The sequence below is a fragment of the Condylura cristata genome, unplaced genomic scaffold (genome assembly GCF_000260355.1).
Source record: "Condylura cristata isolate star-nosed mole 26May11 unplaced genomic scaffold, ConCri1.0 scaffold00017, whole genome shotgun sequence".
NCBI lineage: Eukaryota > Metazoa > Chordata > Mammalia > Eulipotyphla > Talpidae > Condylura > Condylura cristata.
The window spans coordinates 38,431,877-38,444,400 of record NW_004567118.1 but is presented as its reverse complement, the minus strand read 5'-3'; the positions used below and the strand labels follow the sequence as shown (position 1 = coordinate 38,444,400).

Below are 12,524 nucleotides of genomic sequence, written 5' to 3'. Positions count from 1 at the left end.
AAATAAACTTTTTAATAAAAAAAAAATTAACAGTGTAAAGAAAAGAAAGAATTACATTTTCTTTTTTTTTTAAGGTTTATTTAAAAAAAAAAAAAAAAAAGACTGTCTTCTGTATCCAAATAATGGGAGGAGAAAACAAAGTACTGAGGAGGATTGATCACTTCTTTTTTTGTTTTTAAGATTTATTTATCTATACAGAACTGGGATACAGGCCAGAGGTATAGGGCAGTGAAAGGCTTCACTAGAGACAGAGTGGGGAGCAGAACAGGCAGATCAATGAAGTACACTGCTGAGGAGAGAGGTAGGCAGGTCAGGAGAGGTCTGCCATGTCATGTGGGTCACCTCCGGGGCAGGGATTGAACTCATGCTAAAGTGGTTTTAGTTCTTAGTGCAGTGCTTTAACCCGCTGTGCCACCAGGCAGGGCCCACTTCTTTCTAGCTTTGGCCTGGAAAGGTGGCACTTCACTTCCACTCATTTCCACTCACCTTCACTTCCACTTCCACTGACCGTGTCCAAGTGCAAGGATGAATGAGAACTGAAGCCTAGCTTTGTGGTTTCTGGTGAAAGACAGTGGTCCTCAAATAAGCCAGATAGTCAAAGCAAGCCCCACACAATGTGATTTTATTCATAATGATAACATGATTTGTGACAGTGTTATCTAATTTTAAGTGGGAATATATATTCAGGAAAGTGAACTTCTCTGTCTTTAAAATAATCTCCTCCTTATTTCTTAGCTCTGTGCCTCAGACAAGATCCTGGAGTTTGATCGAGATTTTCGAATCCGACATTACGCGGGCGATGTCATGTAAGTATATCACCCTGGTATCTCAAGGGATGGTCTGCATGCCACCTCATCTCAGAGACTTAACCAGGGAAATTAGAAATTGTATTTCTGTTCATGTGCATCTTTCAGTCATTTTGTATGCCAGTATATATTTTTTAAATACAAGTTTATTTTTATATCATGTTGTGCCTTTTTCCATCTCAGTTGTAATCCCCATGGGCTTCCCATCACCAAATCACCCGTGTGCCAATATATTTTAATTTCTTTATTTAAAAAAAATGGCACTACTTTATTCATCCTTTGCTTTTCATACACTTTGAGCATACCCTCTGTGGCCAGGCATAGTGCCTGGTGTTGTCAGGACTCAGTCACACTCAGCTGTACAAAACAATCTGACATATGTTCAGATCTGGGATTGAAAGGTACACTGATAGGCCTTTCCCTGAAATAGCTGACAGTTTCGTGGAAAATACAAAAACACTTCACAGAAGAGAAAGGGTTAAACTAAAAGTGCACAAAGCATTATGGACGCCCTGAAGAGAAATAATGAATCCAGAGGGAGAAGTATAGAGATGTCTTCTGGAGGAATTGGTAACCAGGCTGAGCCCTGAAAGTGAACAGGCCAACAGTGATAGTCACTGCTGTGTGTAAAGAACTGCAGTAGCTGGGTAACCATGGGAACAAACAACAGTTCTACCATATTGTTTTTCAAATATTATTTGAAAAAGTAAAATTCTCATTGCCATATTTCCTAATGACAGTGCAAGGAGAAACAGATATGAAAATATAACTAAGAAATAAAAATACCTTAGTGTTTGGTTTCCAGTGGCTGCTGTAATAAATTATTACCACAAGCTGGAAGCTTAAAAGAAGATAGATAAATTCTCCCACAGTTCTCAGAGACCAAAAGTTGAAAATCTAAGTGTAGGAAGGGCCGCAGTCCCTCTGGAGGCTCTACAGGGTTGGCCCTCGCCTTTCCCAATCCTGGCCACCACAGGCATTCCTTGGCTTGTGGCCACATCACTGTAGTCTCTACCTCTGTGTCAAAGCACCTCTTCTGTATGTGTCCATATTAAAGCTCCCTGTGCCTGTTTTCAAGCTACACTTGTGATGGCACCTGAGCAGTATGGGACAAGCTTCTCCACTCAAGATCCTTCATGTAGTTAGTTCTTTTACAATATAAGGCAACATTCATGGTTTCCAGGGGATTTGACATGGACCTTTCAGGGGCTCATTTCTCAGCCTACACACCTAGTATGCTTCCACTCTCCACTGAACCCACTGCTTGCTTTAAAGTTGTCTCTTTTTCCTTTTTCTGTATGCATTACCTTAGGAGTTCTATTCTTACAACCTATGACAGGAAGAAAGTCAGAAAAAAATAAAGCAAATGATCATTTCTATAAATGCTGAAAAGACTTTTGAAGATATTTTAATAGCTGTTCCTGGTTTAAATTAAAACTCTAGAATCATAAAATAATGTGGATCAAAATCATCACTCCATCTGTCTAATTAGCCTTTAGTGCTGGAATGGTACCATCTTCCCTTTTTTTCTAGTCCTCTTCCCATGTTCCAGAATATTGAAGCAGGGAGGCCCACTGCTGTAAAGATTTTCCACTGAAAATCTGGGCCTCACCTGTACAGGGATCCTTTCATACACCTTAGAATGAAATAGGTGTGGAGCTGGAAAGAGGCTTAGAGTGTAAAAATTTAAGCCAGCCCTTTGCTTTTTAGATAAAGAAATTTATGCAGAGTGTGTAAAATTCTTACCCAAGGTCACACAGCAAGTTTATAGAATAAGTAAAACAACTGTTCCCATTTCAGATAGCTAACCTCAGGTTGCCTTTTCTTTCCTTAAGCTCTTTAATCCTTTTGTAGATTTTTATTGGGTATCTTCTCTGTACACAATACCTTATAAGGTATGGCCCCTGTCCACAAAGAGCTTTCTATGTAAGATGCTCACATACATGCTGGCATATTTATTTATACATTTTAAATATATATATATATATATACATACACACACACACCTGTATGCACATACATGCACTTACACATGAAAAGATGGTCTAAAATAATTGTCATGTGAGTAATAACAAGTGTTGACAGAATTCAGAACAAGCAAATGATATAATACTTATAAGCTGTATGTGATAAATCCGGGAAAGGCTGATGCTGGTTCTTAGACGCTAGGAATTATTTTTATAGGCAGGAGTGGGAAGGTGCTAAAAATATTCAGGAAATAACAGCTCGGACCATTTGACTGGAGTATATCTTTTTTGTAGTCTAGAGAAGCAGAAATGCTGGAGCAAGTAGACTGAGATCAAATCACTGTGAATCTTAAAATGCATACCTTGAAGTTTTAATTTTATGGGTTAGGTAACACATTAAAAGCCAGGTGACTGAATGTACTAAGGATCCTAGACTGGGTTGGAGGAGACAAGGGTATGATTTTGGATCAGCTGCCCACTGGCAGCACAGCATGAAGGAATTTTCTTACAGAATTAACTATGTAAGCCTAAAATATCAGTGAAGGGTCAAGGTCAGAGATCTGAGATTTGTCTACATTGATGTGACTGTCAAATAAGAAAATACAGATAGGCAAGAAAGCAGAGCTCAAAGGAACAGCTGCATCTAGAGTTACTATTTGCTCAGCCTCCTAAGCCTCTGACTTAATCACCCAGAATCCCTGATTACTTTTATACCTCAACCCTGAAATTTACCCTCCTTGAGCCCAGGCCTGTCACTGCAGTAGGACAGCTCCCATTCCTATCCTTCTTAACAACCACAACCCCAACGGACTTTCAAGACTGCTCCCTCTAAGCTGTCACTCCTGGCCTCCTCCCTTCTCTCAAGGTCCCCATGCACATGCCTGCCTCTGTCCCGGCCTTTAATGTTTCTTTGTGTGATCTGCCCTCCGCTTTCTCCTCTGCTTATCCAGATCTTACCATCCTTTGCAGTTCTTCTTGGATTCTTTCATCCCACCCTGAACACACTGAGTGAGCCTTAGGTAGGTCACTTCAGCTTCCTACGGATGAGACTGTTAGTTCCTGGGTGTTGCTGTTTTGCTTTTATCTTACGAATGCTGCGTGATAAATACCACTATATTAAAAAGTCATCTTCCTGAGGTAAGCAATAGACTAGTAGAAAATTATGATCTTAATCATAATGATGGTGTTGTTTATTTTTCTTTTGAGGAAGTGAAGCAATATTCCCTGTACTTGATACATCTGAGCTACTTTAACATAGGGTGGACAGTGTTGGCTTTATAGATGATTGATTGCACAATCAATAATGGAAAGGCTTGTAGACATCTAGAAAACTTAAATGTAGCTCTTGCTTGGTGAATAATGCATGTACCCTATGGTTTTTACTTTCTCTCTATTAGCTATTCTGTCATTGGCTTTATTGACAAAAATAAAGATACTTTATTTCAAGATTTCAAGCGCCTCATGTACAACAGGTAAGATTAAAATTTTATAAGTCATCTTTACATTAAGCCTTTTGACATACATTGTGTGACATGTATGTATATGATTATTTTTATGTGACAATTTCAAGAGTTTCTGGCAAATTTTCTGGTTCATGCTTAATGAATACAACACATTACTGTCTGATTGTACAATCCGTCAACTTAGAGTAGAAACCTGCTACTAATATGGTTTTCTTGGGTTGCCTCAGTTTCTCTGTACACTGCTTCCATCCTTCAGCAACCCTCCCAGTGTATTCAGCTGTCCCCAGTCTAGGCCAGTGGTCATTGGAAGGTGTCAGGTAACATCTGACCCTGCTACACACTCAGGTTCTGACTATAGTATCTGCCCCCAACTACAAGTCTTTTCAGGGTGCACCTAATGTCAGTGAGGACACATCCGGACGGAGTGGACAGAACAGCTCGTGATCAAGGAACTGTGAAAAGGTTGTGATGAAAGAAAACTAGACAAGGATAATAAGTTCAGCTTAGTATGCACATTTTGGGAAGAAGGCCATGATAAAGAGAAGAGAGTCCTGACAAGCTTCGTTTAAATTCAGAGACCCTAGTCACCCATTTGTTACGTCCACTCCATGAGTTCGTTAACAGACCACCCAAAATGTATTGAGCCCATCTGAGCCACATACTCTTCACACTCTCAGATAAAACTGGGAAAAGAATTTAGATAGAATCCTTGCCCTCTTGGCTCATTTTTTCTTGTGGAAGTGGTAGGCAGTAAACAGCACAACTCACTTCTAGGAAGTGACACTGGTGCAGGAAAGGAAAGCTTCAGAGGTGGAAGGAATAGATGAGGAGAGCAGCTGGCACCAGACCTGAGGCAAGAATGAACTGGGATGGATGAAGAACAGCATGAAGGCAAGTGTGGTAGAAATGTGGGCATAGTGGAGAGGATGAATTCAGAGAGGTAGGCAGAACCTGGATCATGAAGAATCTGTGAAGGAAGGTAAGGATAAAGTATGAAGGGAAGACACTAGAATTTTTGTAATGATGTAATGTATATTTTTAAAAATCCTCAGGGCTGGTATGTCAAACACATACAAGAAAGGGCAAGAGTAGAAATAGGGAGGGCAGTTTGGAGGCTAGATTAGTAATCTGAACTGAGATTTGGACGGCAGTGTCAGAGATGATGAAAAGTGATCAGACTGGGTGAAATTTTGAAAGTGGAGCTAATATAATGTGCTGGCAGATAGGCTGTGTGATGTGAGAGAAAAACAGCAATCAAAGATGATACCTGAGCAATGGGGAAGGGTCGCTTGATGTGGGAAAAACGAGAAGAGCTCATTTGATGGGGTGTGTCAAGAGCGTTGTTTTGATAGATGTATATTGGCACATCCAGTTGAAAATGCCAAATAGGCAACTGTATCTGGAACTGAGGGTAAAGCCGGGACCAGAGACAAATTCGTGGTCATCAATACATTGGTGGTATTTAGGGTCAGAAGATTAGATGAGATGGTCTAAGGTGAGCAGAGATGAAAAGTAAAAGTGGAAAGAACTCAAAAGCCTAGTCCCTGAGACATGCCAACGTTGACACTCAAGCAAGGGGAGAAGAACTAAGGAAACTGAGAACATGCCCGTGAAGGAGGAAAAAGAACCAGGAGACTGGTGTCTCAGAGGCCAAGCCAAGAGCAAAAGTGCTTTGAGAAGTGATACTGAACTGTCAAAAGCCGAAGTGGTGTGAGCAATGGGGCTTTTGGCGGCTTGGCTTCAGCAGTCATGAAGTCACTGTCCTATAAAGGAGGCAAAGGAGAACAGGGAGACACTATGTTTAAACAGTTCTTTTAAGAAATTTTTCTATAAAGTAAGTAATCTGTGTGGATGTTGAAGCCACTGAGACTGTTGACAGAGCCATCCTCCCTAGAAAGTTAGACACGAGTAACTATGAGGGGAGATGCATGGAAGAGGCCACAGGGAAGAGGCGCTTGGGGAGCATTTATCCAGAAAAGAAGCATCCACTTTTAAGGGGAAAATGGCAGTCTGACTTTGCTCTATGCAGAAAACTAAGATTGAATAAGCAGCCTCAGCTCGCCAGTAGCGACTCCAAGACGTACTCAAGGGAGGCTGCAGGGCTGAGTGACAGTGGCCTGTACCACCTCTGGATTATTCGCAGCCAGAGCCTGAGCACACAGAAAAGCACCTCCTTCCACTGTGGGGCCCCATAAGCCCAAACTGGCAGGACCAGCGCAAGAGCAAAGCAGCTTGTGGGTTCAGTTTTTGTGGGTGTAGCCTGGCCAGCTGTGGTGAGGTTAGGAGTGGTGTCCTTCCCGGTTCACTGGCCAGTCAAACGGCACCCACACAGCCACCACCTGTGTTCTTTTATTGTCCATTCCGGTATTTTGCAGCTACCATTTTGCACCTCTGGGTACAGGATTGTTGTTTTGGGGAACCAACTTAATTTTCTCACCTTTATACCATTGAAAAGAAAGTGGGTAAAATGATGTCAACACTTAGCACAACTAGCAGTGTACATCCATGTCAACTATGCCTTCCCTTTAACCCCCAAGTCAAAAACAAAGATTGTAACAAGAGAAGTTTACTGAAAGTAAGCAACATTTCAAGTTCCAATTATTTTGCAGTCAAAAGCACCCAAAATGAATTAGGAAGAAAGTCACAGTGGAGACTACGACCCATTTTCGTTTTCAAATAACTCTATAGAGTCAAGCAATAAATATGTATTTTTAAGCACAAAAACTGGCTTGAAAAACATTTTAAGAAATTGGCCTGCAACAGTCTTAGTGTCACACCAATAAAATATTCTAACTGCCAGTGCCACCGAAAATTCACCTGCAGTGAAAGGATTAACTAGAAGACAATGTAAAAAAAAACGGCTACTTTATATTCCCATCTCTATTTTTATGAAGAGATGGCTTTGGTAGCAATACGTATGAAGCAAGTATGAGAGCTTGCTTCAGTTAGAAGATGCTGTCACTTTTTTTGCCATGACATTGGAGGTCATTTTCCTACTTGTCCTCTCTTATAACAGCCATCAATTGTTGTTATACAATAAGAGCTACGTAAACTATTTGAAGGCCCTAGATGGCAATAGTAATAATAAAAATAATATAAGTGTCACTTTAAGGAAATTTATAGGAGTTTTTAAATGAAGTATAGCTTGAACACATCTTCTCCACTGCAGTATACTTTCAGCATCATTTTCTGGGTGGACCCTCTTCTCCAATTAGGCCTGTCCTGTCTGTGTCTAGTCATGACCCTCACAATATAGTGCATCAGGGCTGGTCACCTGTCCTTGAATGTAACCTTTGAATTGCACTCCTGCTTCTCAGTTCAAATACTGTGCTGAAGAATATGTGGCCTGAAGGCAAACTGAGTATCACAGAGGTGACCAAGAGACCCCTCACAGCGGCCACCTTATTTAAGAACTCCATGATCGCTCTGGTAGACAACCTCACGTCAAAGGTAATTACCTTCTACTCTAAATAGACATTTTAATTCTTGAATCCCTTTCTGTATGGTATAAAGAACATATATATATATATATATATATACATGCACATATACATATATAATTTGCTTTTGAGATGGTTATAGTAAATGCAGAACATATATTTAGAGTGAACATTAGAGGTTTGTTCCCAGTGGGTTTTTTGCTTTGTTTTAAATGTGGTTGCATGAAATAATTGCGTCCCAGATGAAATGCTTTACTTATATTCAGGTATTTTACCCACCATTGTAGTCAGGTCAACTCAGTCTTACTGAGACCTTAAAAATACAGTAATACATCATGTTTCTAGCAAAATGAACTCAACCCTGTGCTGAAGACAGGACCTGGTTTTTAAACATAATCTCGAATTAGCATGTAATATTCCATCATGTATTTTACTCATATGCAAAATAGTCAGAGTTTTAAGAGGATGTTTAATATTTTAATATTGTCCTTAGGCTATTTCTAAGAAACATTGTTAACAGTTATTTCTGGTTTTTACTCTTCCTTTGAGATCTACTACTGTTAGATAACTTTTGTGTGTTTTCTTTTTTCTTCATTTCTTCTATTAAAGTACTGTTGACAAGTTTGATAAATTAGGCAGCATTCTGGGACTCATTATTTTTGGTTCCTTCATTTTTATCTTTCTCTTCTTGGTACTTTTCCTGGCTATTTTCATCTTCATTATTATCTTAAAAAAAAAATAATTAGTGTCCTCTCTAAGAATTTAAATATATACTGTTTCTGGCTACTTCATCCTGGATAAATTAGGCAGATGCCACAAAAACAGATCTGTTCAGTAGCTTCTGTTTCTTTTCATGGGCTTCTTGACCTCAGTGACAATAGATGAACACAGTTTGTTGTATAATCAAGCCTCCAGAAAGGCAGCGGCGAGGACACTGGAACCGAAGACAAAAATACTACTAGAGCTCTTCCTCTGACATCTCAGCTGCTCTACCTGTCTGCTTCATGCAGCAAAAAAAAAAAAAAAAAAAAATGAAGGAAGACATATGACCTAGAAAACAGTTGAATTCAGGATTTATAAGACATTATTAATAAAACATTTGTAAAGTACTTTTATCATAAAATACATTAGATTTACTTAATTAGAAAGAATCACCTTTATTTTCTAAAACTGGTAATGAAATGTGCATTTTGAAAAAATTAAAATCCTAGAACCATCTGTAATTTCGCTATCAGAAATTATTCAGCTGCTAGTAAAAGAGATCCCTAAATTAGTGGCTCAAAGAAGAGAAACACTTAGTTTTCTTTCCTGTAAATGAAGAGCAAAAGAAATTATCCCAGGACTAGTGGAGAGCTCTGGGATTATTAGGGACTTAGGTTCCTTCTGTCTGTCTTCTGCCATCCTAGCATCATCTATTTCCTGGTCCAAAATGACAGCTGAAGTCCTTCCCCCTTAAAGAGACTTCCTGGAAGTCTCACACCAAACTTCAGCTCCTTCTCATTCACTATGCATAGTTGCTAAGGAAGCTAGAGAGTACATGTTTTTCTGAACAGTAATGTATCCAACAAGAAATAATGTTTTCTATTTCAATGTAGGAAAAACATACTGGCTATGAAGTAGACAAGTTAACCTAGCAGTGTCTACGCAGCTTCCTGATATATGAGGATGTCCATGGAGGTTGGGAAGTTAGGACAGGAGCAGGAATAAGCAAAAGAGTATAGAGGATTCAGCAATATAAGAGAAGGCAGGAAGGTGGGTGGCACACACAAATGGGAAACATTGCATTTAGACAAGATCCTTAGTAAGGATACAGAAACTTTAAAAGCAAATTAAAACTTATCTACTAGATCAAAAGAACTCTGTACCCAGGGATAGGAGATACAGATATCTCTCAAGTGGTACATGGAACATTTATAAAAATCAACCACTAGATCACAAAGGAAGTCTCAATTATTTTGACAAATGCACATACAGATACATCATCCTCTGTCCTCACAGCAAGGAAAATAAAATCAGCATTAAAAAATTTTTTGTCTTGGCCCTCCATGGTGGCGCAGCGGGTTAAAGCACAGCACTGAGAAGCTAAAGCCACTTCCGCATGAGTTTGATTCCCGCCTGCCCCGGAGGTGACCACATGGCGTGGCAGACCTCTCCTGACCCGCCCACTGCTCCCCTCAGCAGTGTACTTCATCGATCTGCCTGTTCTGCTCCCCATTCTGTCTCTGGTGAATCCTCTCACCCTCCGCATCTCTGGCCTGTACCCCAGTTCTGTATGAACAAATAAATCTTTAAAAAAACATTTTTTTTTGTCTTAAATGTACTTGGGAACTTAAAAGAAGTACTCTCTTGAGTAATTCACAGGTTGAAGAAATCACAACAACAAAAAATATCTTGGACTATGTGTCAAAGGATTTAATCACAATTTATAGGGTAATGCTAAAATGATACACTTATGATGGCCTTATACAAAAAAGGAGGAAGATTGAAAGTAAATGAATAGGTTCAACTCAAGAAGCCAGGACAAGCACAAAAGAAAATCTAAAAAGTGAGAAAATAATTTTTAGATGGCAAAAATGAAAAGTAATAGACAAAAGAATCAAGTAGGCAAACCTTTAAAAAGAAATGCATATGTTATAGAGACTTTAAAGAACATCAAGATATTATAATGGCAAAACTACATGCCATTAAATTTGAAAAAATGATCATTTTCTAAAAAATGATCCAAAATTTTGATAAAATTTACCAAAATTTTGATAAAAGGTTATGAAAATTAACTCAAGAAGAAATAGAAAATGTGATAAAAATTGTAACTTTAAAGATTCTGATTCACTAATCAAAAGTCTGCATTCCCTTAATTCTGCCAAAGAACTCAGGCCAAAATGGTTATGCAGTTAAGTTTTTTTTTTTTTTTAAGATTTTACTTATTTATTCATATAGAACTGGGGTACAGGCCAGAGATACGGAGGGTGAGAGGATTCACCAGAGACAGAGCCGGGAGCAGAACAGGCAGATAGATGAAGTACACTGCTGAGGGGAGCAGCGGGCGGGTCAGGAGAGGTCTGCCGCGCCATGTGGTCACCTCCGGGGCAGGCGGGAATCGAGCTCATGTGGAAGTGACTTTCGCTTCTTAGTGCGGCATTTTAACCTGCTGAGCCACCAGTGAGGGCCTGCAGTTAAGTTTTACAGAACCTTCAACACAATAACCCCTGTCATGTGAAAAAATTTTTTGTCTTAAATGTACTTGGGAACTTAAAAGAAGTACTCTCTTGAGTAACTCACAGTTACTGTTTTTTGGAGGATGGGAAGAAGTATTTTATGAGATCAAGATTAGCATTTCCTTAACTCAAAGTTAATAAGAGAAAATAAAATTAGATATCAATCTTACTTAGGAACACTAAGGTAAACATATTAAAAAATATAGAGGAGTAATGGGTTTTACAGCAACATAGTGAACAGTGTACCCATAAGGACAACTGAAATGTTAGATAAGATATAAAAGAATCAACTTCTTGAATGTAACTTTGAACTAACAAGAAAGTAAAAAGCATGCAAGCCAGGAGCTAAGTGAAGACAGCATTAACAGAATGTAGAGAAAAATAATCAGAGTATTAAGGCTGCCTTTTACCCTTAGGGATTTATTGAAGTAGATAGATAGCTTTGTATGTAGTCACTCAAGGCTGCATCCTTCAAGGGAAACCTAGGGTCTCCTGAAAGGAGGGTGTCTAATAAGAGATAAACACATACCCCTGCCCAAGACACACACACACATAGGCATCTTTAAAGACCTATATCTGGAGTGAACTAGAAATAATGCCTTATTATTTGAAAAAAAAACTGTCTGGCTTAGTCCCTGGCACTAAGCTGGGCATGGGGTGGGTAGAACATCATCCTTTCAAAATGTATTATCTTAAACAGTTCTAATGGGGCTTGCCATCCAAATTCTCACTACCTAGGTGGCCTGAGAAGACTCAAGCCAGCAGTTTAAAGTAGTCCCAGTCTGTTATTGTCTCCAGGTGTCTAATCCAAGCATGATTTTTTTTTAATGAATAATATGTTTATTTTTACATCATTTTGTGGATTTTCCCATCTCAGTTGTAATCCCCATGGGCTTCCCATCACCAGATCACCCATGTGCCATCACCATAGTCCAGTGCATTTCCCTGTCGCCACAGTTTTTGATCCCATTCCCCATTCCACTCCCATAAAATGTCTCTGGTATATAACTGTTCATTATTATTTTCTCGCCTGGTCCATTATTATACTCCTGCTATGAATGAAACCATCCAGTATTTTTCTTTTTCTTTCTGGCTTATTTCACTAAGCATGACCCATTCCAGCTCCATCAATTTGCTGCAAAAGGCATGTGTTTCTTTTTTTTAGTTGCTGAGTAATACTCCATTGGGTATATGTACCACATCTTTTTTATCCAGTCATCTACTTTTGGGCATTTGGGCTGTTTCCATTATCTTTCCATTTGTAAATAAAATAGCAACAAACATGGGGGTGCAGATATCTTTTTGAATCATTGTTTTTGTGTCTTTTGGGTAGATACCTAGGAGCCAAGCATGATTTTTTTAAATTATTTTTTAACAGTTTATTTTTACATCATTTTGTACTTTTTTTTTTCCATCTCAATTGTAATCCCCACAGGTTTCCCATCACCATGTCACCCGTGTGCCATCACCATAGTCCCATGCTCTTCCCTCCCTACCCCACCCCCGTTTTTGATCCCATTCCCCACTCCACCCCTACAAAATGTCTCTGGTATATGGCTGTTCATTATTCTTATTATTTTCTCACCTGGTCCATTATACTCCTGCTATGAGCAAAACCATCTGGTATTTTTCT

General features: G+C 39.2%; 1 protein-coding gene across 1 annotated transcript in view; it reads left to right on the top strand.

Annotated features, from left to right (window-relative positions):
- The window catches only part of MYO1D (myosin ID), a 307,276-nt gene that overhangs the window by 115,994 nt on the left and 178,758 nt on the right, over positions 1–12,524 (top strand). Inside the window, exons 12-14 of the mRNA XM_004684893.2 lie at positions 736–806; positions 4,171–4,245; positions 7,554–7,686. Of these exons, the coding sequence (XP_004684950.1) occupies positions 736–806; positions 4,171–4,245; positions 7,554–7,686 (279 nt within the window). The remainder of the gene's footprint in view (positions 1–735; positions 807–4,170; positions 4,246–7,553; positions 7,687–12,524) is intronic.